The following is a 26276-nucleotide window of genomic DNA, read 5'->3' as shown; positions in this document are numbered from 1 at the left end:
CACATGCCCACCCTCATACACGCTGACCAATCCGGGTTCATCCACACCAGAAAAACAGCTCTAAATATCAAAAGACTCTTGCGCATATTAGAAGCAGATTCTTACCACGCCGACACCGCTGCAATCTTTGCAGTAGATATAGAAAAAGCCTTTGACAGTTTGGAATGGGCTTTCCTGTTTCATGTGATGCGGAGAATCGGGCTCGGTCCTGCCTTCGTGAGTTGGACAGCTTTCTTGTACGGTGGTTTCTACTAATTGGCTCCATTGAGCTTTGAGCCGACGGGCTCCTGGATGCTGCCCTGCGTGCCGGTTCGGGCATCGAGGCCATTGACGGTTGTTTGGCGGCCTTCTCCTCCACCCCTAACCATTTCTCTACTGATGAGGGAAGTTATCCCGAAACCCGAGCCATGTCTCGGGCGATACCCAAAAACCCGGGACATGTATCGGGTCTAGAGATTCATCAGTCCAACAAGTACCGACTTGCACCCACCTGGGTGATCCACTATTGAACTACAAGTACCAGAGTCCCGAGGGGCGATCCGGAGGAGGGGCTAGCGGTGTGCACTCCATTGCGGTGGTTTCTACTAATTGGCTCCATTGAGCTTTGAGCCGACGGGCTCCTGGATGCTGCCCTGCGTGCCGGTTCGGGCATCGAGGCCATTGACGGTTGTTTGGCGGCCTTCTCCTCCACCCCTAACCATTTCTCTACTGATGAGGGAAGTTATCCCGAAACCCGAGCCAAGTCTCGGGCGATACCCAAAAACCCGGGACATGTATCGGGTCTAGAGATTCATCAGTCCAACAAGTACCGACTTGCACCCACCTGGGTGATCCACTATTGAACTACAAGTACCAGAGTCCCGAGGGGCGATCCGGAGGAGGGGCTAGCGGTGTGCGCTCCATTGCGGTGGTTTCTACTAATTGGCTCCATTGAGCTTTGAGCCGACGGGCTCCTGGATGCTGCCCTGCGTGCCGGTTCGGGCATCGAGGCCATTGACGGTTGTTTGGCGGCCTTCTCCTCCACCCCTAACCATTTCTCTACTGATGAGGGAAGTTATCCCGAAACCCGAGCCATGTCTCGGGCGATACCCAAAAACCCGGGACATGTATCGGGTCTAGAGATTCATTAGTCCAACAAGTACCGACTTGCACCCACCTGGGTGATCCACTATTGAACTACAAGTACCAGAGTCCCGAGGGGCGATCCGGAGGAGGGGCTAGCGGTGTGCGCTCCATTGCGGTGGTTTCTACTAATTGGCTCCATTGAGCTTTGAGCCGACGGGCTCCTGGATGCTGCCCTGCGTGCCGGTTCGGGCATCGAGGCCATTGACGGTTGTTTGGCGGCCTTCTCCTCCACCCCTAACCATTTCTCTACTGATGAGGGAAGTTATCCCGAAACCCGAGCCATGTCTCGGGCGATACCCAAAAACCCGGGAAATGTATCGGGTCTAGAGATTCATCAGTCCAACAAGTACCGACTTGCACCCACCTGGGTGATCCACTATTGAACTACAAGTACCAGAGTCCCGAGGGGCGATCCGGAGGAGGGGCTAGCGGCGTGCGCTCCATTGCGGTGGTTTCTACTAATTGGCTCCATTGAGCTTTGAGCCGACGGGCTCCTGGATGCTGCCCTGCGTGCCGGTTCGGGCATCGAGGCCATTGACGGTTGTTTGGCGGCCTTCTCCTCCACCCCTAACCATTTCTCTACTGATGAGGGAAGTTATCCCGAAACCCGAGCCATGTCTCGGGCGATACCCAAAAACCCGGGACATGTATCGGGTCTAGAGATTCATCAGTCCAACAAGTACCGACTTGCACCCACCTGGGTGATCCACTATTGAACTACAAGTACCAGAGTCCCGAGGGGCGATCCGGAGGAGGGGCTAGCGGTGTGCGCTCCATTGCGGTGGTTTCTACTAATTGGCTCCATTGAGCTTTGAGCCGACGGGCTCCTGGATGCTGCCCTGCGTGCCGGTTCGGGCATCGAGGCCATTGACGGTTGTTTGGCGGCCTTCTCCTCCACCCCTAACCATTTCTCTACTGATGAGGGAAGTTATCCCGAAACCCGAGCCATGTCTCGGGCGATACCCAAAAACCCGGGACATGTATCGGGTCTAGAGATTCATCAGTCCAACATGTACCGACTTGCACCCACCTGGGTGATCCACTATTGAACTACAAGTACCAGAGTCCCGAGGGGCGATCCGGAGGAGGGGCTAGCGGTGTGCGCTCCATTGCGGTGGTTTCTACTTTTCTTGTACGCTGACTCCACCACCAGAGTTAAAACTGGGGGAGTAATCTCAGAAGCGTGCAGGGAAGGGGGGTACATGGCAGGGGTGTCCCCTCTCTTCTCTGTTGTTTGCTCTGGCGATGAAATACTTAGCGGCGCATGCTAGGTCGGGGCAGGCATATTGAAGGCTTGACGTACATGGACAGGTTCATCATATTGCACTTTATGCGGACGATCTTCTACTTTTCCTTGCTGACTCAGGAAGGCCTTGTTAGGGGCAAAAAACCTGCTCCACGCTCTCAGCAGAGTGGCAGGATTAAAAGTGAACTGGTCAAAATCTTGTCTTTTTCCGGCACGCACGGATAGAATGGGTCCGCAGTGCACGGAGGGAGTGAACTGGGAAGACAGATGCCTACCCTGGGTACTCTTATCTACCACAGACAGGAGGACATGCTTGAGGGTAACATTGGGGAGGCCGTCAGAGGGGCAAAAGCTAACTTTGAATTCTGGAGTTCTCTGACGTTGTCAGTAGAAGGCCAGGTGGCTCTACTCAAAATGGTAACCCTCCCGCGGCTCCTCTATTTCTTCGGGACCTTGCCGATCTGGATCCCAGCAACCTATTTCAAGCAGCTCTGTTCAACGATCACAGCTTTCCTAAGGGGCAAGCGCAGGCGCATGGTAGCGCTCAGCACACTCATGCGACCAAGAGCAGAGGGTAGTCTAGCGGTCCCAGACTACAAGACTTATTATTTAGCAGCCCAATTTCAATGGGTCACACAATGGGTGGTGAGGGCCACTAGAGGGGAGGAAGAGCCCAGGGAGGATTTGGGGCCCCTGATGTTGCGGTCCCGCTTAGTAGTGCGACTCCCAATCAGTGCTACATCCCTCACCCTAGAATTGGGTGAGGGATGCTGGAACAGGTATTTGCGGAGTGCTTCTATTAACCCTTTCCTTGCTGCCGCCGGGAAAAACAGCCATCGTGAGCACTACCTTGGTAGTACTGCACACATCCGTTGGCCGACGCGGCCCTGCCCACATAATGGAACGCCCCGCACTGCGGCAAAATTATCACCGTGGTAAACGGGTTAAGAGCCCCTATGCACCGGAAATACCATTGATAATGTGCAGAGCCCTGCCACATGGAGGCAACTGGCAGAGATTAGAGACTTGGGCACTGCGACCACCATGAGAGACCTCTATGAGGAGGGAGCCATGATCACGTTTAATGATCTGCAGGCCCGTTATAACTTGCCCGGGGGTGATTTCTTACAATACACAGACCTCACAGCGGCCATCAGCGAGGTTTCAGTTAGTACACTTCTATATTCTACACAGAGCATATCTTACCCCAGCAAAACTGCACAAATATTTCCCGGCCCAACCAGCATCCTGCCCGAGATGTAATCCAGACAGCATAGATTTTAAACACATGTTATGGGACTCCTCGTTCCTTGACAGTTATTGGGAGGAGGTATCAGCATTACTGACAGACCTCACTGATAGGGACCTAGACACATCCATGGCTCACTGTATCCTACATTGGTTTTCACATACCTCAAATAACAAAATCACTAGTACATTTTTAGATTTGGGCTTGCTACTAGCCAAGAGAAACATCACCACACATTGGAAAGTGAAACAGGGCCCTAGCATCGCTAAGTGGAAAGCAGAATTCCTGAAATGGGCTGAGTGTGAGGGAGTGATTAGGTTACAAATTGCACATCACACGGGCAGTGAAAAGGCACTGGAGAGGGCGAGAGCCTGGGAAATGCTCGTTGTAGCTCTCAAATCTCCTGAAGATGATGCGGAGGACGCATCTGTGGATGACTCTGTGGCAGCCATAGTTTAACTTATAGATAGCTTTGAGCCCACCTTGCTCTGTAACCTCACGATTAGTAGTGGCGCTCGACATGCAAGCCTGATTTCACTCAGCTTCCCCCATTCCATTAAGTCGCCCCACTGCGACATTAGCTTTACTGACCTTTTGCAGCCAGCACTTAAGTGACATGCCTGGGAGGGTGGTGAGGGAGGAGGGTTGGGGAGTTTAGTTGGGGATGGGAATTTTTAATGGTTCGACAGTGACTATTGCAAGGTCATAGGTTGTACCCGGGCAGTAGGCATGGACATCTTAAGGAGCCATAGATGTGCCTTAAATAACCTGATTAGCCATGAGTCTTTGCCAAACATCTGGGGTATGTAACTGAACCCCCTATTGTCCTTTTTCCATTCTTTTGTTTTTCTTCTTGGATGTATGGAAAATCATTAAAAATTGTTTAAAAAAAATAATATTAACTTCCTAAAATAATGGTTTCCCAATATAATACTTTCCCAATATAATACTTTCCAAATATAATACATCCCCAATATGAAACTTTCCCAAGGTAACGCTTTTCCAATATAATACTTCCCAAAAATAACAACTTTCCTGAGATAATAGTTTCCCAATATAATAGTTTCCCATTAATTTCCTGCACCCTATAGCCCACTCCCCCCCCCTCCCACGGGACCCAGTAACAGCAGCTGTTACATAATCAGTGAACAATATGAAGTTCACATCTTATGGTGCTGCTCTTGTATTAATGCAGCCTATTGATAGGATAGGCTGATATGGAGAGTAGACATTCACTGAGCTGATGGAGAGCATCAGGTTGATATGGATGATAGAGGGAAGAAAGAGAACACTGCTGGGGGACAGGGAAAGAAAGCAGTGGGGAGGCAGCAGCTGGACAGTGAGAGAGAATCCAGGCCTCGCATCAGATTGAGGCCACATACGGGACTGGTATAGAGTGCACGCAAACTCTCTCAGCTTGTAGCGTAACACAAAAAGATTTGCCCCCCCCTAGAGGCCCCTGAGCTTCACATATCTCACAGATATTCAGTGGTCTTAGACTGAATTTGGACACACTGAGGGGTTGGAGCCCCTTTAAAGGGCTGTAAGTGGGACCCCTTCACCATAGGAGCTTCAAACTCAACAAATGGATTATTTAGAAGCATTCATTTGTTTTCCGATTAGGGAGCAATGTTTAATTTAAGGCTGTGGTTTCCGGTGCTCAGCACAGCACTTAATTGTCAACACCGGGACTTATGACAGCTGCCACATGGTGGCGCTGTTAGTATAATTTAACCGCTTAACCACGGCGGCAATTCCGCCGCAGTGCGGCGGTTTAACGGAGTGGGCGGGCCACGTCAGCCAACGGATGTTCGCAGCAATATGGAGGTGGTGCTCGCGACGGCCGTTGACCGACGAACGCATGGAAAGGGTTAAAGATGAGGAGAACAGCAGTTGTTTATTAATTCATTATACATAGAACACAATTAATACCTGCAGCCCAAGGCGTTCTTATAGCTTTGGGAGCTTCAAACAATCTATACTGTCAGAATTGTAGTAGTTATGTAGGTGTGTAATTGGCAATGCTGGCAGGGCCAATGGGTGATGGGTGCAAGCTGCGATGGCCTCCTGACGAGGGCCCTGGCACTTATTTTTTAACAAATGAAGCACTGTTAGGGAGTCTGTATCATTACTGACAAATATGGCAACATAACGTTTAAATGTCATGTGTTGCGGTGACCGGGCATATGAAACAAGGCAAACTCTTCTTGCACTGTTCGCACACGTTGCACTTGCATCTTCTCCTGGCATTCGAAGTTATTAGCAGAATTGGCCCTGAGAGAAGATAAATCTGTTGTGACATACCTAAGTAATCCAATAGAGGGCGCTAACTGCCTACTATTGATCCCTCCTTCAGCGATCAAGCAGGCAGTTTGTTCTTTTGCAAGTTGCGAGGGCTGCCTGATTCAGGAACCAATGGCTGTGTGCAATAGAGGACCCAAAATGTACTGTTTACTACAGAATATCTCGAGTCGAGTGTAGACAAAATATACGTCAGCCAGGGAAAATAATCTATATTTTCCTTGCAGTCACTTTCTCTGAGGAACAGGGTTGCCACTTTTGCATAAAGCAACATCTAGACTTAAAGCTCCTTAACATTCCCTTAACAGCACCTTGGTTTCTATTTACTCTTTCCAATATAGCCGTATACACACAAGCACTTGCATTTTAACAGGCAACTTGTTTTAAAGTCGTGCAGTTTAGTGTCAGAGTTGAAACTAGTTGCAATTACCCAGTTTAGGGCCTGATTATGAATTAGGCGTAGTAGTCATTACTGCATTTCAGGTTAACTAGCACATGAATTTACTGACTCATCCGTTCATGAGTTAAAAACGGCATGCAATATTTATCACATATGCTAAATATCTCATGTCTGTGGTCCACATGCGCTATTTATCGCATGTAGTATTTACCAGCCACGGTTGTATGACATTACAACGCGGGCTTTTACCCCGCATGCCATTACGACGCTGTTTCTACAACGCAAGTCGTTACAACGACTTGCGCTGTAAGCGCTGGATAGTGGAATAGTTTAATTTTCTATTCCAACTCCAGCCCACGTTACAGTAAAATTAAACTATTCCTTTTCCAACAGCGCCCTCCAGCGCAAGTTGTTGAAACGACTTGCGTTGTAAAAGCAGCGTCGTAATGGCAGCGCGTGGTAATGCCCGCGTTGTGATGGCTGCTCACCCCAGCCACATGTGACGTTTACCACATGCAAAAATAATGCTTGTGGTAAATAATACCAAACTACATATATGAGAGTGACAAACCAGTGGACAATACCAGCTTCCAGTCAAAAGGTAACGGTTCCTGAAAGTGGGGGGAACGAAAGAAAATATGTAAAAAAAACTCAATACAAAAACTAAGAACAACAATTCAAGACAACACAGTGAATCCACTGTTTGACCTGTCAACGACCACAAATGGAGCAGTGATGCAGGATGAGAGCCAGGATTCATGGAGAAAGGTTGGTTGCACTTAAAGATGAGTCTGTTTGAGATCCAGAGGAAGGACAGGCTCGATGTGGGCGCCAAAGAAAACATACTTTCCCCATGAAGGTTTCTCTGAATCTCCTCATAGGGATCCACTGCCAATACCCCTCCTAAACACACAAGGAGTGCAATAATTATTTGCAGCAGGCACCACACAGCTCAGCACAGCACACTCGGACTGGTATGTGGTGTTTCTCAGCCAACCTTCAGCAAAATACTCTGCTAAATAAGTGAAGCTTTGCAGAGAGTGAGTGGCCAGCCAGTACTCTTCCCCTTGGACACCCAAGCAGCCATTGCTAGCAAAGCAAACCTCTATGCTACAGCGGGATTTCCTGACATCCAAGGGTCAATTGGCTGCACTCATGTACACCGAGAAACAACACTAGCCATACAGCGAAGACACATCACCCTCCACGTACTAGGAAGACACATCAACCTTCGTCATCAAGATTACAATGCAATATGACTGTGTAGTCCAACCTCAATGCATGTCAGCAGTACCATTAGAGAGTTGTTAGCCTCTATTGAAGCACACGCGTGGATCAGTGTAGACAAATTACATTGGTCACGCTTCAAAATGATGATGATTCTCAGCCAAGTCAACTTTTTAATAACCACTTGTACTTCCATTACAACTCTCATGTCTCTTACCTTGGAATTCTCCTACCTTGGGACCTTCTTTCACGTCTTCCACTCCAGAAATGTTGAGGATGTTCTTAAGTTTTAATTTCCATTGCCTGAGGTAAAGCAGAGGTGGAGTGACGTATTTGACCATCTCTGCGTCATCTGCTACCTATTTTATTTTGTCAAAGTGCTCTGAAGTCCCTGTGAAGGGACTTGTTTGATGCTGTACACTATAACTACATAGACCATCAAATAATAAATATTGTCTCGTCTACCTTTTCCTCATTAGCACATATATAAGAAAGCAGACACTGATCGTTCAGGAGAGATAAACGCCCATGAAATGAGGACAGCCCTCAGTGATGCCGGTAAGTGCACCCTCAGGTAAATATATGCAGTATTAGATTACCAGACCTTTGCATCGCACCACAAACCAGAAAACGTGTTGTTTGTGCCCATAACGACAATCGAGTTCTTTCTAACCATACTCAAAGGTCCCTGATATTTATAATTATCTCTGTAAATATCTTGTGTTTAAAGTCCTTCACATTTTCAGAAATTTTTAAAATGTTCAACTATACATTTTGCTTCTTTATTTCTATACACTTTATTAGTCTGTTAAAGCGATTTAATTTTCTAAGCAGTCGCAGACCCCTTGGCTTTGAAGACCCCCATGGGTCCTGGGACCACAGGGTTAAGAACCACTGCAGTAGATTAAAAAATATTATCCAACAACAGTGTATTTGAATGCATGCATTTGTATTTTTATCTGTGTTTTTTCTGGATGTACGACATTACAACGCATGCTTTTACATCGCATGCTTTTACAACGCGAGTTTTACAACGCATACCATTACACCGCAAAGTGCTTTGGGGCGCTGGATAGTGATTTATTTAATTTACTATTCCAACTCCAGTCCCCGTGGATAGTAGGGAAGGTGTTGGATAGTAAATTAAATATATTCCCTATCCTAGAGCGCCCCCCAGCGCAATGCGTTGTAATGGTTTGCGTTGTAAAAGCTACGATATAAAAGCACTGCGTGGTAAAAGTTGCGTTGTAAGTGATGTTCCCCGTTTTTTTTATATTCTCCTGTTTGATTTCACATTGTCAAGGATAGCTGCAAGTAAAGAAATGTCCCCTGCTCCAAATTACTGTTTACACTCAGGGGATTATACCACACCACCCAAAACAACCTATTTAGTAGAGGCAAATGCTTTCTGGTTTTTGTAATACGTGCTGCTTATAGGCTTTTAATGACTATTAATGTAGGCATTAATATTAAATTATACCTTACACCTCCTAGAGATTGGGTACTCACAAACATTTTCCCAGGGGCCACAAAGTACAGTCTGTGGTGTGACTGAGGGCTGCATTGATGCCAGCAGGGTGGCGGTAGGTGGTCTTGGTTGGTTCAGGGAGTTTGTGAGGAGGTCTAAAAAATGTTAAATAAATGGGCAAGCATTTATTTGCAGTTTAATAAATGCTTGCCTGTTTATTTAACATTTTTTTCTAAATGTTAGTGTTCAGCAACTAAACAGCAGCTCATGCTGCTGTTCATCAGGGAGGCCACATTTAAGGCTCACGAGGGCCGCAAGCGCCCCCCGGGCCGAACTTTGAGTATCACTGTCCTAGAGCATGCTCATGAACAGGTCTGTGAAATGGTAGGGCACTCTTTTGGTATAAATTGCACAACAATTACCATAAATTCCAATACGAGTATCTTTAATAGTTCCTCAACAACAAATCAGTGTTTCTCGGATCACTTTTTCCTTATATTTTGAATTCCAAAGACTTGAATTTTCTTTGAAGATGTTTACGAAAACAGATTTTCAAACAATTTTGTGACAGTCCGCCCCTTCATTAGGAGAATATCCCAAAGAGTAAACACAAAGGTAGAGTGATAAATTAATAAATACCACAATAACTGAGTATCATCAATACAAATTCATGATGTTTATTCTCAAAGCACTATTAAACCTGATACAGAGTATAATTTATTCTCTAATCTTTCAGTGTCTTGCTATGTGGCACTGCTCAGTGTTAAAGGTGGTTTTGAAATGGTTCCTTGAACGTCTTTTCTGGTCGGGAGCCAATGCTCACTTCCCATAATCGGTCTTTTCCTTTGATTGCACTGTTCTGTGTAGTGTGACCCAGAAGTCTCAGAGAATGGGTTGATGCAGTGCTTGATTGTCTTGAGTGTTATGCTTCTGTTGACAGCTTCATTGATGGTGTTGATATAGTACGTCCCTTTGACTGAAGTGATGAGTTGTTTATGTGTTGTTTGGAGTGACCTCAGTAGCCTAAGGTCATCGGAATTCTCTTGAGAATTCATTTTCTTTCCTAGCAGTGGATGGAGTGTTTGTTGTTGTCAAAGCCTTTACAGTAAAATTGCGCCAAAAGTTAGTTTTCGTTTGCACTTGAGTGTTTTAGTTGGAGTGTAGGTGTTCAGCATGTTATCCATAAAAGCTTTGTGGTTGGTTAGAAGGCTGTCTGACATGTAGATCATAGGGCAAGAGACGAATTTAAGCTTTAGGTTGGTTTTCAGAGGAGTAATCTTTGAAGGGATTAAGGTCTGCTCTCTTTTGATTTTCCCTCAATGAGCTGTTTGGATGTTGAGCAGGGAAATAGGCAAGATTAAATGGTTGGTACAGTCCAAGGGTATGAGAGATTTGCATTGGATTCATGTTGGATGGCTGTTGAGGTTTAGAAGACAAGGTTGCGGATGCGGCCTTTGGCATGTGTTGATTGGGTGGCATGGTACCACGTTGAGTTTGTCAATGAGGTTGAGAAATGTTTGGATGGGTTTAAAAAGGCTCACCAATCTAATAAATATTGCATCCAAATCTGAAATTCTATGACAGAAACACAACGAGCTTACTGGGAAAAATACGAAGTATTTATTGTGTTCAATCAATCAGTGCATTTGTAGAGCGCACTAATCACCCATAAGGGTTTCAAGGTGCTGAATAGTGGGGGGGTTTAGAGCTGCTACTGCTCGAACAGCCAGGTTTTTAGAAGTCTTCTGAAGGTCAGCAGGTCCTGGGTTTGTCGCAGGTGGATGGGGAGGGTGTTCCATGTCTTGGTGGCATGGTGGGAGAGTGATCTGCCGCCGGTGGTCGTTCGTGGATGCATGGGACGGTGGCAAGGGCATGATCAGCGGAGCAAAGCTGGCGGTTCGGGGCGTAGAAGGAGAGTTGTTTTTTGAGGTATGCTGGTCCGGCGTTGTGGAGTGCTTTGTGAGCGTGGGTGAGGAGCTTGAAGGTGATCCTTTTGTTGATGAGGAGCCAGTGCAGGTCTCTCAGGTGAGCAGAGATGTGGCTTGGCGGAGGATGTCAAATGGTTAAATTTGTTGTGCTGCCATTTTCTAAATAATGTTTCTCTGCGTAATTATCCTCCAAACCACCTGTCATCACATCAAAAGCCACAGACCACATAAGGGAGGAAAGGAAGGAAGAAGGAAAGAAAGAGGAAAAAATAAAGAAAGAAATTAAGGAATATATTAGCTTACTTGCCAACACTTCTCTTTTTTAATTGGGAGAATCTTGCCACAAAACAACTAGAAGGTGCAAAGGGCAGTGAGGATCCTGGTCCCTTATGCGAGAGCGCATGTCTCCATCGCCATGCAAGCTCTTCCTCAATGCAATTAGGGCCCCTTGCACTATGCTGTCATTTCTAAACCTGCCTCAGCATTATCTACTGATCCTGCTCAGCGCTTTTCTCCTTCCTGCATAGGGTTTGCGCTCAACAACACAGTGCAGCAGATCATCACTCACCGCTACGCCACTGACGACCTGCTCATCGACTTTGATGGATTCGTCGCCTGCATGCTTCGCCTGGAGACCTTGTTCAGTAAGTCCCTCTTCACTTTTTCATTTTTAAGATAAAGGCACTCAGGGGTATTTCCCAGTCAATATAAATGGAGAGAAAACAAATATAGTTACTAAAGTGTGATATTTCAGATCTCATAGATGTCTTATTATCACCCTATAATTAATCCTCCTTCTACAAGACCCAAACATTTTTATATATACTATGGCTAAGCTGGCATAACAGCCAAGTACAAGAGGCATCTGTTTAGCAATATGTGAAGTTGCAGGGTTTTGTGAAAAATTCACATGTTTGCAAAGGGTGCAACGTGTTTTGCTTTGCATTTAGAAATTAAAAACTGAGACTCTGAGACAACTGATGTGACTAATTTTTTATTATACCTCGCATAAAGCTAGTAATGTTCTTTTCTAGGGTAATGCCTTTGTGTATAAATAAACTCTGCAAAAGGTGCCCTTGCAGAGAAACTTCTGCAAACATTCGCAGTTTGTCATTTAAAAGATTTCCAGAAGTGACATTTTCAATGAAATAGTCACCACACATTTTTCAATTTGACTGAATTCGATTACTCATAGAGTTATATCCCTAGTGAACGAATATTATCTTGTAATGCAGACAAATACTGCAATACGGTGAAGGTGAAATATGAAGTTTTGCAGCGTTTGAAAAACTGTGAAAATGGGGAATATCACAAGCTTCACTGGCAAAAAAACGTTGTGCTCTCCTTCTACTCAGCGGAACTTTACTAAGAAATATTTATTTGTGCAAATAACAGTATGACTTAATAGCTCAAGGCCTCACTACATTTCTCTTTTTTTTTTTTTATATTTTTTTATTGGGTTTTTTTTCCCCCTTATTTTGTGTTGACATGGGCAGGGCATAATAATACATAACTATACTATAAATACATACATATAAATACACAAGCATGTACAGACATAAACAAACCGATTAACCAAATATATGCTATATATACGGTTCATGTAGTAACTTAATGACATTCACTTAGGCGTCTACACCATACTTCCATCGTATAAATGGTTCCCAGATTTGCGTACCCATCTTCTTCCCCTTTTTACCCCTCCTAGCATATATAGCGGTTTCCAGTTTTTGTGCTGACATTACTTTTCCTAGCCAATGATGATATGATGGTGGGTTAGGTTCCAGCCAGGCGGAGGCCAGTAATAGCCTCAATATCGCCATTGAGACAAAAATAAAACTTTTACAGCTTGTTTGTTCTGAGTTGATCCCCAACAACATAGTGGCCGGTGTTAATTCTATAGTTATTGACATTGCCCTTTGGAAAAATTCCACAATGTCCTGTTTCAGTTTGTCTAGATATGGACAGGTTGCGAAGATATGTATCAAGTCAGCATTAGAGCTTCCGCATCACTACATTTCTCAGTGTGATCCTTGCTAGAGTGAACAATTTTTCTGTGTAAGAAGATGCACTCAACTACAGACGTCAGGCTTTAGTGGAGGTCCGAAATGAGGTGCAAAAGAAGTAAAAGTTTTAGGGTTTATACTAGAGCAAAAGGGATCCCAACACATCCATAAGCATAACAGCTGGAATTACATGTCACACTACACGATTGAGGCATTTTCATAAATAAACTCCATTGAGTTCTTCCTTATGTTTATGTTTCCGTAAGGGATTTGTAGCGCCGACAGCTACTCAATAGGGTGTCCCGGCGCGAGCTCAAGAGTCATAGGGAACTAGAAACAGGCTAATTGAACAGGAAAGTTTTGAGTTTTTTCCTAAACTGAGAAGGATTTTTAAGACTATGCAGATAAAAAGGAAGGGAATTCCAGTAAGTTGCGGCAAGGTAGGCCAGTGAGCTACCCCCCCTTATAGCCTTATAGCCCTCTGTAGTGGGCTATACTGGCTATTTAAGTTCCGCTGCAGTGTTAAAGGCCTGAGCGGAAGTTGAGGAGGGCCTTTAACCAGCAAGAAGGCCTTTAATGACCAGTATAGCCCAGCTATGGAGGGCTTTAAGGCTTTTAGAACATTCTGCCACTAGAAGGTGCAGTTTTCTAACAAATAAAACAAAGGCCTCATGGAGTCCGAGGAGATTTAAATCCCCTCGGACTTCATGAGGGATTTAAATCTCCTTGGGCTCCATGAGGCCTTTGTTCACAGCGACAAACATTGGAATGCAGGCGCTCCAGGCTTTTCCCAGCCATTAGAAGCCTGGAGCTACTCCTTTGTCTTCAATGGAGCTCCCAATATGCTAATGTCCTATTATACAGCCTCATAGCCTGCCGTAATGGGCTATACCGGCCATTAAAGGCCCTCTCCAGCGTTAAAGGGCCCCGACAAAGGCTAGGACATTCAACAAGGGAGCAGGACTTTAATGGTCGGTGTAGCCCAGCTACGGAGGCTCTATAAGGCTATTAGAACATTCTGCCACTAGAGGGCAGAATGTTCTAACAAATAAAACAAAGGCCTCTCAGACCCTGAGGGGATTTAAATCCCCATGGGCTCCGAGAGGCCTTTGTTCACAGCAGCAGCTGTGAATAAAAAAAAAACCCCACTAGATTGTTGCCCTGCGTGCTTCTACTGGCCCTCTAAGGGTATTAAAAGTACATGTTGAATTTTAGTTAAAAGTTAAGGCTTGGCTTAGATTTTAATGTTAAGTTTGCCTAAGCACTTCCAGTTCACAATTAAAAGGAACAGATTAGGAATATAAGAGTTCTATGCCTCACTGGTGTAGAAAACAAGTCACTAGACCACAAACTCGTAGGAGCAGTAGCCAGATCAGATGATTTTTCCAAAGGAGAGCCGACCTCTCCTACTGGCATCTTTGCGCCTTCTCTACAGGTAGAGGCAAGTAAATAAGAGAAGAAAAAAGAGCATCACGCATGTGTAGATTTAGATGGAGTTTAGGGCGAGTGATAGCAGCTTGGACATCACACCGCTGCCACTCAGGTTTTTATGTCTGGCTACAAACAGCTTTAGCAGTCTGAAAGACTTTTTGTTATCAATTCTTTCCACAACCAGTCCATACTCCTTGATTCCATATTGCAGTCACCTAAAATGGTGCTTCAATATGGAATTATCATTGTAGGACAACTATGGGCAAAACATACACATTTGCCCATCATCAGGCACTTCCCTTAACAAACACATATAGCTATTGTCTTTACCAATGGTTATTAAAAATGAAACAATCCCCACCTTTTACACTGAAATCATCACTCATACCCTGGTTAGGGCATTGATGTTCATAACTTTCCTTGGGTCACAACCCTTCCTCATCTCCATCCCTGCACACTTGGCTGGGCTCTGTTCTGTTGTATTGTCTCCGTGTTTGTTTTGTAGTAACGGTTTTCACACCATTATTAGTGGCTATGACACACAATTCCATCAAATAGATGAATGATTACAACACTTCGCAATGTAATCATAAAATGCATGCTGAACTGTGAGACCAACTTATTGAGTGGTCAACTGGGTCTTTACTCAATGCTGGCCAGCATTTACACATGCCCTCTGCCCTGATGTAAGTTACAAAGAGCTGCAATGGCCAGTCACCTATGAAAAGATGGAATGTGTGTGCAGGTGTGAAGTCACATTGTTTCACTCTACATCTTTTTCCTTTATTTTAGGAATGTTTCAGATGATGGACAAGAACAAGAGTGGAGTCATTAACCTCACTTTGCCAGAGGTAAACTTTATGTGTTGGTGTTCACAAATAACTCACTTTTATATACTTTTTGACACACGGTGACTGAACACAAGGTTGACTTAAGGTTCTAAAGTCACACATCAATTTCCATCCTGAATGATCCCTAGTGGTGGCAAACATAAATATTATTGTCTTCTACAATGCTATGTGCACAGCGCTGGGGCTGCATGACATCCTCTGGCAATTGTGCTTAGGAGCCTTGTGAAGAATATTCACGAGACAATCAGGACCGTGTTGGATAGGGGACAAAACCCTTGTGCAGTGATCACACTCCCATAGAAAGGATGGCGGCTTGTGCAGGTTAAACGTCTAAAATGAAAAATAAAAATATGGCCTCCTCCCAAGACAGGAGCCAGAATATGGCTGAGGAGGAGCACCGCTTCAGAAAGCTATGATTTAGGCCTGTTTTGTGTTGTGGTCTTTCGCTATCTTATGCATTCTTCCCACAGTCTTGACGTTCCCTCCTGCTCAGCCAGTGAGTGGGTCATTGGATGGTTGGAATGTTTAGAGTGTTTGCGCTTGGATGAGTGGAAGGCTGGATTGAGATGGGCTGAGCAGCAGGATGCTGCTCCTGGTGGGGCTTTATATGATTTACCTGTAACCTGATCTAAACCCAATAAACCAACTCATTCCGTAACCTACAAGACTACATCATAGATTGTAACATTTCGCTTGGGGAAAAGACTAGTGTACCTCTTCAAGGGTGTTGTTTGCCCACACAGGTAGTAAGAGGCTCACTGTCATCTGCTTCCCATGGTACCTTCCAGGTTAGCCCAGTAGTAGGTAGCTTTGAGGCGTCTTGCAGCCCCCACCCTGTGCTAGGATAATGATCCAATTATTTTCCTTAGGCCATGATTTCAGCCTCAAGGTTGTCATGAAGAAGTGCTTTTCTCCATTAAAAAAGCCCTATTAAGATAAATAAATGTCCCTTCACAGTGTCTTTCTTTGGTACTTCAACTTGCAGTGCCCAACATCAGATTGATATAGTCATAAAAATAACTTATAAATGTACCTCATAGAAACATCTCCAATTTTCCTTTGGCCGCCAAAATGTGATGGATGGAGGGGGTTGATTTAATCTAATCCATGTGAACTACTGAGGTTGCATTCCATACCATATTTTTTCAAATGTAATTTGTGTCATTACCGAAGAGGACCAATCAGATGCAAACCAATCTCAGTCCTGCTTGCATAGGAACCGCCCAGCCCAAACTGCTAGGCCACGTTGCATGTGAGTGGGTAGACAAGAATCCCCAGACTGGTTCTGGTTTCGGCCTTGTTGGGTTTCATCTGTGAAGTGCAGATTGAGTTCTTGTTCCCCACCTTCCTAACTTGTGTCTTGTCACCCCCAGACATGCTGCATGGCTGGCTGGTGTACCCCCTTTTTTGCCCACTTCCTTGCCTCTTCTTGCCCTTTCCTATTCTATAATCACTCTTTTCACAGCCCCTCCTTTACTTCTTCTCTCAGTTCTTAGTCACCACCTGTTTGACTCACTCTCTACTAATGGTGGTTTCCACATCAGTGCCCTGATCTGTGGTTCATGATGTGGCAACCTCACAGCACTGGAACGTGTTCATCAGAGCTGCAATTTAATAATAACAATAGAACAGAGCCACCCAATAATCCCCCCGGGACTGGGTATTATTAATAACAAAAGCAAAATGTCCAGGAAGGAAACATTCAAATATACATTCACTTATTCTAATGGTGTCATAGATATGAACACTTAATTCATTCAGATCATAGGGATTGCATGCAAGACACTATTATTGTATCAAAAATAGATTTTAATCATCAGTACACATATTGGCTTCTCTTCATAAATAAAAGTCTGGCAACAAAATACTACCAATCAGTTATAATGGATACACATACAATGGTAGTAAAGAAAAATGCCTTTCGCATATAATATGGACAGTTGATTCAACCATATTTACGTGAATTAACACAATACATTAGGTGAATTAGGCTTCAATTGATTTGATATTTATGCAAAAACGGCGTAGTGCTACGCCGTTTTTGCATTTTTTGCGTTTTTGCATTTTCCTTCCTGGACATTTTGCTTTTGCCATTTAATAATGGCACCATGTCTTACAAATACAGTGTTTTTAATCTCCTCATTTATTTATTTTCATGTGTCCTTTCTGAGTAACTCAATACCAGTCACTGAGACATTACAGTATTACCAAAAACGTATACAGTAGAGATGTAATTTTTTTAAGTTATTATATTTACAACTAAGTGAACTTTATTAATTATTTGAAAAAATATGAAGCATATATCTTTGTATTAAAACGTAAAAATTACAACAATATTGAGGCTACTGCTAAAATGTCTTCAAGTCAGCTTTGACCAAAAGATCTTAAGTTCATCATACATATCTCTTGTTGTAATGCTCTTTAAGGACAAGAACTTATGAAAAACAGCTTCAGAAGTACATGTCGACCATTTTATCGGTTGTACCTTTAAAACAAAAAAGTCTAATTACTTTTGTTTTCTTTTGTATTCTAGTGGCTGTGCTGTACGTTGGTTTGAACACGAGAAGTTCAGAATTTAACATCAATAAACATGTATATTTTTCATTAACATTTGTTCAATCGGATTTGTAAAATATGGTGCTTGATGATTTGAAAGGTACATGCCTACCTCGACATGCAAAGTGCTTTGTGTTAAATACATCGTGCAGCATTTGTGGTTATAAAATATCAGGGATTTTGATAGCAATGTTTTTAAGAATCATTTATTAAACACATCTCTAATTTTTTCAAAGTGAAAAGACTGGCCTCTAAAAAATGGCACCAATAATATTTTACACAGTCAAATAGGGAAATCATTCTTGTTTTCTGTGTTTCATTACATATCTATATTGTTCACAATTTATGAGTTGTTTACAAACCTTGAAGCTTGATGATTGGCACATGTGTGTCTGTGCCTGCAGAAAAAGTCGAGTTACCAATTAAATCGTGTTTCAGGTGTTTAACTAAGCTGTTGCCTGCTTTTTCTCGAGCTGAGGCCAGAGATGAAACGTTTAGTCCTGGTTGAAATAATTGTGTGTTTATTAAGACCTTGCAATGTGGATTTACTGCCAGAGATGTATAGAATAAAATTATAACAGTCAACATTTTCAAGCTTCTTGGTTCTGACTTTCTTTCTGCCATTATTTCCTCCTCCCTCCTTATTCCTGCCCCACTCAGCGCCTTTATACCCTCACAGGTGATTAGATGCGCTCTACAAATCAACATAACATAACACAATTGTATTTACGCTTCCTTGATTTTATTCCATTTCTTCTAGAAACCCTGTACATGCAACAAGTGCCTAAAAAAAGACATAGATTGGTGGGGTAGATTAAGGCGGTGTAGAGGTGGTTCTGAGAAAAGGGTTAAGACCAGATAAATAAATACTTCCAAATTACAATACATAGGTAAGGTAGCTATGTGCAAAAAAAATGTGGGGATGCTGGGCAAGGTGAAGCGGTGGAGATGGGAGCAGCAGAGATTTAGTCATCAGAGAATGTCATGCTTGAAACAGAGGGAGTGAATGAGTGAGTGTTCATGTCAGACGGTGCTTGCTTTGAGCCGGTGATTACCGGTGGGGGTCACTGACACTCATGTGCGAGACCAACACTTATTTGACCTCTTCAGACATTGTCAGAGAGCAAGAGAGAGAAAAACAAAAAGGAGAAACAAGAGGTAAGAGAATGACGAGAGAACCGTCACATGGGGAGAAAGCAGGCTCTCACAAGAGTGGGATAAAGAAGCAGGGAGTGCTTGGAAGTGGATTAAGCAGGCCTGGGTGTATTCAAGGCCAGGGGCATAGCTTAGTCTACAAGACATGGGGAGGGTGGGTGGGTTGGTGGGGATGGGGTTTGCTTAAGATTTTTCAACAATTATGCTTGCATATCATGTTAATCATTATATGAGAAGGAGTGCATGAGGGGGACTTATGGGCCAGTGGAAAGGGAAAGGAGTGTGGATATGAAGGGTAATTAAAATACAGTATTTTGTCAAATACCCATGTTCTAAGACCTTTGCTAGAAATGGGGTTTCTGGTTGGCTGGGGTATGCACCTAGGCTAGGCAGAACCCACCACTCTAGTCAGGGCAAGTAAGTTACACACCAAAGATAACCTTTGCTCACCTCCCCCCCCTTCAACCCCTCCTGGTAGCTTGGCACAGGTTTATCCCCAGAGGCAATGTGTTAAGCATTTGCACAATCATTAAAAAGAGAAACAGCGGTTTGGAGAGATTTTCAAAGACTTTATTCTCTAAAAGCGACAGCCACTACCAGCAACAACAGCTGTTCAGTCAGTGCTCTTCCAACTCTCCAACTGTCATCACCAACTGACAGTAGAATGTTGGCATGCACCAAGGCAGGGAAAGTGCAGGAGGAAACAAGGGCTGGTCCAGGTAAGGAAGAAAAGGGGCGTGCCTAACTGTACATGTATTTAACAAGGGACAGGGGGACAAATTCCAACAGCAACACAGTCACACCATTAATACAATACATACACAACAAAGGAGACTCCACGCAGGGTTATAAAAATATACCTTGTATACTGTGCATAAGTCATAGACCAACACAACATAGTTCATAAATACTGCACATACTATGCCAATCCAGAGCTCTTACTCATTATCCTGACAATGCAAGGTAAAAATGACATATATTAGAACATAAGTGCATGAAATGTTGTCAATTACAAATACGCATATGCATCATCACATGAGTGCTAGTACTATAATGGCATATAGGGACAAAACCACAGGTATAATTATAAAACCATGGAGCACTGTGCACCTGTGCTCCTAGCAAACCTTGTATGGTCTTTCCTGTACATCACACAAAGCGTAGAAGCAGCGGTGTGCCTGATATAGGAAATGCGGTAATCCCACTGTCTGACTAACATGAGAGCATTTAAAAAGTAAGGCGCTGGTGCACTTGGGCACCTATTTATAGTAATACGGTAAAAGCATGTTCCTAACTCAGTAAAGCGGGGGCCTCCGTCAAGGTGTCCCCCTAATGTGGAATCACAGGCCAAGTTCCCCATGGACCAAGCGCCCCCCAGTTATGTCTGAAAGACGCGGGGGCACACTTTGGGACCATGTGGGAGACCTTGTTTGGTCTCCGCAATCAATTCTTAACTGCAGCTGCCCGCAGACACTCGGTGCAGCTTCCAAGCCCAGTACATTCTTGGTGCCACCAAGGGCTCTTCCGACCCAGGCATGGCGTCCTTTACAGCAAAAAAGGACTCAGGAGAAATAGGCGGTGGGCTCCAGTGTAGGGCTATCAGCATCTTTCTTGGACCGGAACGCCCTGTCCCCTATCCTAACATCAGCTGGGTTCCTCCTGGGATTTCCTTCATGTCTACGGTGGTGCTCTCCTGATGGAGAGGCGATGCGGGAGAGGAGAGGAAATGTTGAGGGAGCACTTTACATTCCACAGCAGGACCAAGCATCCCGGTTGGGGGCTGCACTAACCAAGAAGAACAGGCACCCTCAGTGTCGCAGAGATTCTTCTCGTAATTCCCAAGGCAGGGGCTTTCCTGATGCTGCTGCTAGTCTTTGACTTCAGAGAGAGTGGCACTGGGGGTAGCCCAGATCATGGGATCACGCCTCAACCAGCCGGGATGCCAGCAATCCGGGCCCCCTCAGGGCGGTGCAGGACTGCGTCGCAGCACCACACTTATGAACGCCCCCCAAAAGAGAAATGTAGAGAGCAACACACACTAATTTTTGGTGAACTGAAAGCTCCTCACACGCTGAGAACACTGGTGGGGGCACAAAACATGCAGGCAGCCCAGCTCATCAATGCCTGTGGAAAAGTGGTGGTTCCTCCTGTAGTCCAGCCTTAGGCAGGCAGGTGGTCTGCACAGCTAAGCAGGTAGCAATTACAACCTATATAGAACAACATCAGGGAGGAGTTGAAAGCAGGGCAACAAACAGAAAAGCATTCCAGTGAGTCCTTTAGGCCACCCAGCAAGTAGCAGGCAGCCTTTACGTTGTACAGCAGTCCTTCTGACAGAAGTTCAGTCCCAGTTTCAAAAGTGCTCTACGAATCATGGGGTCAGGGCCCCTGTGCTTATACCTCGGTGCCCTGCTTCTAGAAGGTGGGAGAAGCTTCCAGCAATGTCTGTGAAGTTCCAGGAGGTTACCTCCCCTCTTGCCTGGTTCCAGACATCAGTAGGGGGTAAATCAGCCCTTTGTGTGAGGCCAGGACACAGCCTATACAAATGTAAGTGTGCCCCGCCTCCCTCTCTCTCAGCCCAAGAAGACTATCAGTATGCAGATGGATGCAGCTGCCTCTCTTGTCACATCCAGCCCTTCCTGTGTTGTGGCTGTCTGGAAAGTATGCACAAAGTGTAGCTGTCAACCATGCACATACATGAATTGAAGTCAGGCTGCACAGCACTAGAGTTATAAGCACAGAGAAATGATCACTTTATAAAAGTGGCATTTCTAAAATAGTAGTAAAAAATCCACCAACACCTTAACTTTCAGTGCCAGTCTAAACATAGCAAATATGGCAACGCAACTCGTTTCAGATCAGGAATTATCACCTAAACATATAAAAGGGAATTCCCAATGCTAGCCTATGAGAGGAGTAGGCCTCACAAAATAGGGTGTTTGTCACTACCAGGACTTGCCACACAATAAAGGCACATGTCCTAACTTACACAGCACTTTGCCCATTGGGCTACCTAGGGCCTACGTTTAATATGTAGTAAAAAGGGAGTTTAAGGCTTGGCAAGTAGTTTTATATGGCCAGTCAAAGTCGCAGTAAACTGCGCATGCAGGATCTGCAGTGGCAGGCCTGAGACATATTTGAAAGGCTACTTCTGTGGGTATCACAAGCAGCCCTGCAGGCCCACTAGTAGCATTTAATTTACAGGTCCTGGGTACATGGGATACCACTTTACAAGAGACTTACAAGTAAATTAAATATACCAAACAGGTATAAGCCAATCATACCAAGTTTAAAGGGAGAGAGCACATGCAATTTAGCACTGATTAGTAGTGGTAAAGTGCCAAGTGTCCTAAAGCAAACAACAAGAAGTTCAGAAAAATCGGAGAAGAAAGACAAAAGGTTTGGGAATACGCTGCAGAAAGAGCCATTTCCAACAACCTTCAAAACATAGACAAGCGAGTATTTAAAAATCCCAGGTGAAATTCAACAGACACAATAACATGCCCGACTGAAAGCCCCTGTACCCAACTATTTACTAAATAATACATTCATTAGGTGGGTGCAGCCTTGGTATGCAGTGGCACCAACAGTTAAAAGAGCTGGCTGCAGGCTTCTGGGCAGAGCTTTGGGCACAGCACTCGTTTATTTTTACAAAGTAGGCACTGAGAGGTGCATTTATCAAATTTTCATGCAGAGCAGCCCAACATGGCACCTTGCTGCACTGCATGAAAGGGCAGGAATGCTCAATATTTAACATCATACAACACACTCCTGTCCTTTCCATGTGCTTGTGCACTCTTGGTTACCTGCGTAGTATGCACCTTCCTGCACAAAAACAATCCTCCGAGGCATTTTCCTCTTTGTATGTGTGCTGCAGAATAAAGATACTTCTCCTCGTATCGCCTCATCTTGGGAGACATAGCATTTTGTCACATTAACAGGTCTACCAGTGATGGTAAATCCGGCAATGCCCCAAAATCCATGGGAACACCCACGCTCCACATATGGAACGCCTACCTGAGGTAGAGTAACGCAATGCAACGATTTGGACTGCGTTACTCTAGATTTATCAAGCCACTCAGGGCCAAGCAAGGTGGCCTTGCAAGGCTTGATACATCTGACTTAGTAGTTGCGTAGCCCTTGAGCCTCCTTGAGGGGTGCAAGGACAAAGCAACACATTGGTAAATATGGCCCTGAATTGTTAGTTCAGGGGCATAGCTCACACTCATCAGGATCTGAATTTCAGTGGCAAAGTAACCGAATCCCTCTGACCTGAATCTTATTGCGTCTTGGTGGTTTAAGGGTGTAGAATAGGTCAGGGCTGGCAGAGTTTTCCACAGGTGATGCAGGAACGTGTTTTACAGCATATTGTTCAGTGAATTGTAATGAGGAATGTGGCATCAAATTGCAAAAAAGCTTATTTTTGGCAGATTGCTGCTCTTGTCTTGGTAGAAAGGAAGGTCATCTGGAGGTTGAACAGGATGTGTGTAGTATGCTCTGGCACTTGCTGGACTCTAGCTATTTCTATTTTCAAATCTGTGGCTGGAATCTTGTCTTGCAGGGATCATTAGAATCTTGTGACTGTATTCAAGTGCTACTTGGAAGTTGGAGCTAATTGTGTGCCTGCTTACTGCTTGGTTGCTCGTCTGCCGTAGTTCTCACCCGAAAATGTTGCAGAGCTGTTCTTTATCTACTGTCTGCTGCTGATTACTGCATAACAATGTTTGTGGAGAGCTTGTCGAGCCTACTTACCTTGAGAAGAGCCCACATACAGTTTACAGTGGCTTAGTCTTTCAGCATTCCTCTTTCCAGCCCACATGGGGACACAGCCTTCACCATCCTTCCAGAATGACAGAATATCAAAAGACTTAGGGAAGCAGAAGGGTTAAAGGAAAATCACTGCCTCTTAGCAGTTGTAGCGTCGGCCTAGTGAAGGTTTGGCCTAGACACTAGTGGGGGCAGCATAGACCAGCAAAGATAACTACATGCTGGTGTTCGAGATCACTACATGCTGGTGTTCGAGGGTTACTGTCTGGCTACACTTGGCTCTTAGGCTCTTATATCTGCTTCTACCTTTGTCCCAATCTCAGCCAATTGGTGCTATATGTCTACTGATTAGTTGTGGTTTCAATACTTTGCCTGACCCTAAAATGGTGGAACAGTGAAGACAATGTGATTCGCCTGCAGTGCCTGACTTTAAAATGGCTTTGTAACACTACGGAGTGAGGTACTGAGACGTGGAGACAGCTAGACCAAATTATTCAATAAACAACAAATTGCTGTCCCCACACTTTACTCTTATCTCCAATACTAAGAGAAACAAACAAATCCTAGTCTTATGTTTGTTGGGTATATTTATTTTTACCCTTTTGAATTCATACTTTCATTTTTTGATTTTTCGATTTTTATGAATAAGAACACTATACATTTAGTACACATTTACACATATATACAAAACGATTTCACAAATTACATATATACACATTATATACAATCCTCATCTATATTTCACTACTTTTATCAACAAATAATTACTCTTTGTACGATGTTTATCAAGTAGTAGTAACTAAACATAAACAACAATAATGGACAAAGTCATGCTAAAAGAAAGATCAAATAAGACTTAAAGCGATATTTTTTGTCAGATTCACAATCAATGTGATTATTTTGTCCTTTCTTTATGCCGACGCGTTTCGAATCTGGAATAAGCAATTCTCATCAGGGCTCTGTCGTTTTTGGTTGTCTATAAGATATAGAATATGGGGATTTATTTTGGTTATCTATTTTCAAGTGTACCCCTAACGCTACATGTCACCCATTTAATCAAATGTACCTGTTATCCAGCTTGGCTGTTCCCACAGGTCCACTTCCTTGTGTATTAACGCAAAGTATTCCTATTTGCTCTTTAAAAGAGGGAAGAATCTCCTAGAGTGCAAGTGAAAAAAAATTCATTTGTCACTCCCATTCGTTAGCCAGTCATAAAGTGCCTCGAGACCAAAGCTTCCACTAGACCTACCTCTTTACTCAACAGGCGTGTGTGAAGACTTTTTGTAATGCAATTCTTAGCTCGACACGATCTGAAAAATTGATCAAAGTCAGCCCTTAGTTTTCTGCATGAAATGTAACATGTCTCCGTCCCTACCCTTGAAATGAAACGTACCTTCGTTAATTCAATCTTCTCAAATACGCCGAGCGCTTTCCTTCCGCTCCTGCTCACTGTCTCCTTTTAAGTTCAACACGCTATTATCACCGGCGTGTCATTTTGCCTCAACTCTCCTGTGTAAGGTCACAGCCTCGTTAGTTAAGGTGATAAAATAAATCGTGCTTTGCACTTTCTTTTTTTACACAAAAGGCGCGCTATCATACCTGTTAATCACTGCCACTCGGTGAAACTGCAAACCAACTGTGAACACAGCGGCCACCTTTTATCACCTTAACTAACGAGGCTGTGACCTCCGCCATAGTGGACCCCACAGTTCTTCTCCATGACTCGCTGATACCCTCAGTCTCTCCTGCACTCCCTTCCTCCCACAACCTTTACTCCGGTCTGGTGGCTCGCCTTGATGATACATCTCTACAACTGTTAAATCTCTCCGCAGAGCTACATGACGTGAAGGCCCTCTCGAAAGATCTTCTCACCATGCTCAGTAGTACTAATTGGCCCAGAGTCTCTACAGGTCATGGTGATCACATTGAACAATTATTAGCCCCCACCATCTCGAAATCTATTCCTGCCCCAAATTCACCACCCCACACCAGAAGCCCGAAGCCCGACTTAGTGGCTACTGATCTTCAAAACCATCTCCCTTCCTGCTCCCCTAGGTCCAATGCTAACCTGACCCCGCAGAGGCAAATACACTCCATCATTCCTAACCCAAACAGTGACCCTTCCCGCAACCTGATATGTAGCAATTCTGACAACCTCACTAGGGTGACCATCAGCCAGACTTCCTCTCCCGCGAATCCGCCTAGTCTCAAGTGTGTGCTATTAAATTGAAGATCAGCTAGTAAACACGCCTCTGATATCTTTGACCTCATCCAGCACAACGATTTAGATATCATCCTCACAGAAACTTGGCTAAATCCAGCTTCTATTCCTATTTTAGACCTCCTAGTACCCCCCACTCATGATATAGTCAGGCTTGACAGAATTCTGAAACTGGGTGGTGGTCTAGCCTGTATTTATAGGAATACTCTCTCGATCTCTCAGGCGGAGTCCTCTTCCCGCTCCTCCTGCGAATATCTCTGTCTCAACATTTCAAGTAAGAACCTATCAATCTGTAAACTTCACACCTTTTACCACTCACCGGGAGATAATCTCCCTTTCATTGAGCAC

The 26276-nt window shown here is 44.3% G+C and overlaps 1 protein-coding gene across 1 annotated transcript in view; it reads left to right on the top strand.

The window, feature by feature from the left end:
• The window catches only part of CAPN8 (calpain 8), a 197606-nt gene extending 179352 nt beyond the window's left edge, over nt 1–18254 (top strand). Inside the window, exons 17-20 of the mRNA XM_078649840.1 lie at nt 8028–8106; nt 11472–11588; nt 15174–15232; nt 17766–18254. Coding sequence (XP_078505966.1) covers nt 8028–8106; nt 11472–11588; nt 15174–15232; nt 17766–17789 — 279 coding nt within the window. The 3' untranslated portion in view covers nt 17790–18254. The remainder of the gene's footprint in view (nt 1–8027; nt 8107–11471; nt 11589–15173; nt 15233–17765) is intronic.
• Nucleotides 18255–26276: the final 8022 nt, after the last annotated feature.

This window comes from Lissotriton helveticus, chromosome 6 (assembly GCF_964261635.1).
Source record: "Lissotriton helveticus chromosome 6, aLisHel1.1, whole genome shotgun sequence".
Classification (NCBI taxonomy): domain Eukaryota; kingdom Metazoa; phylum Chordata; class Amphibia; order Caudata; family Salamandridae; genus Lissotriton; species Lissotriton helveticus.
The sequence above is the reverse complement of the archived record's forward strand: the minus strand, read 5'-3'. Positions and strand labels throughout refer to the sequence as shown.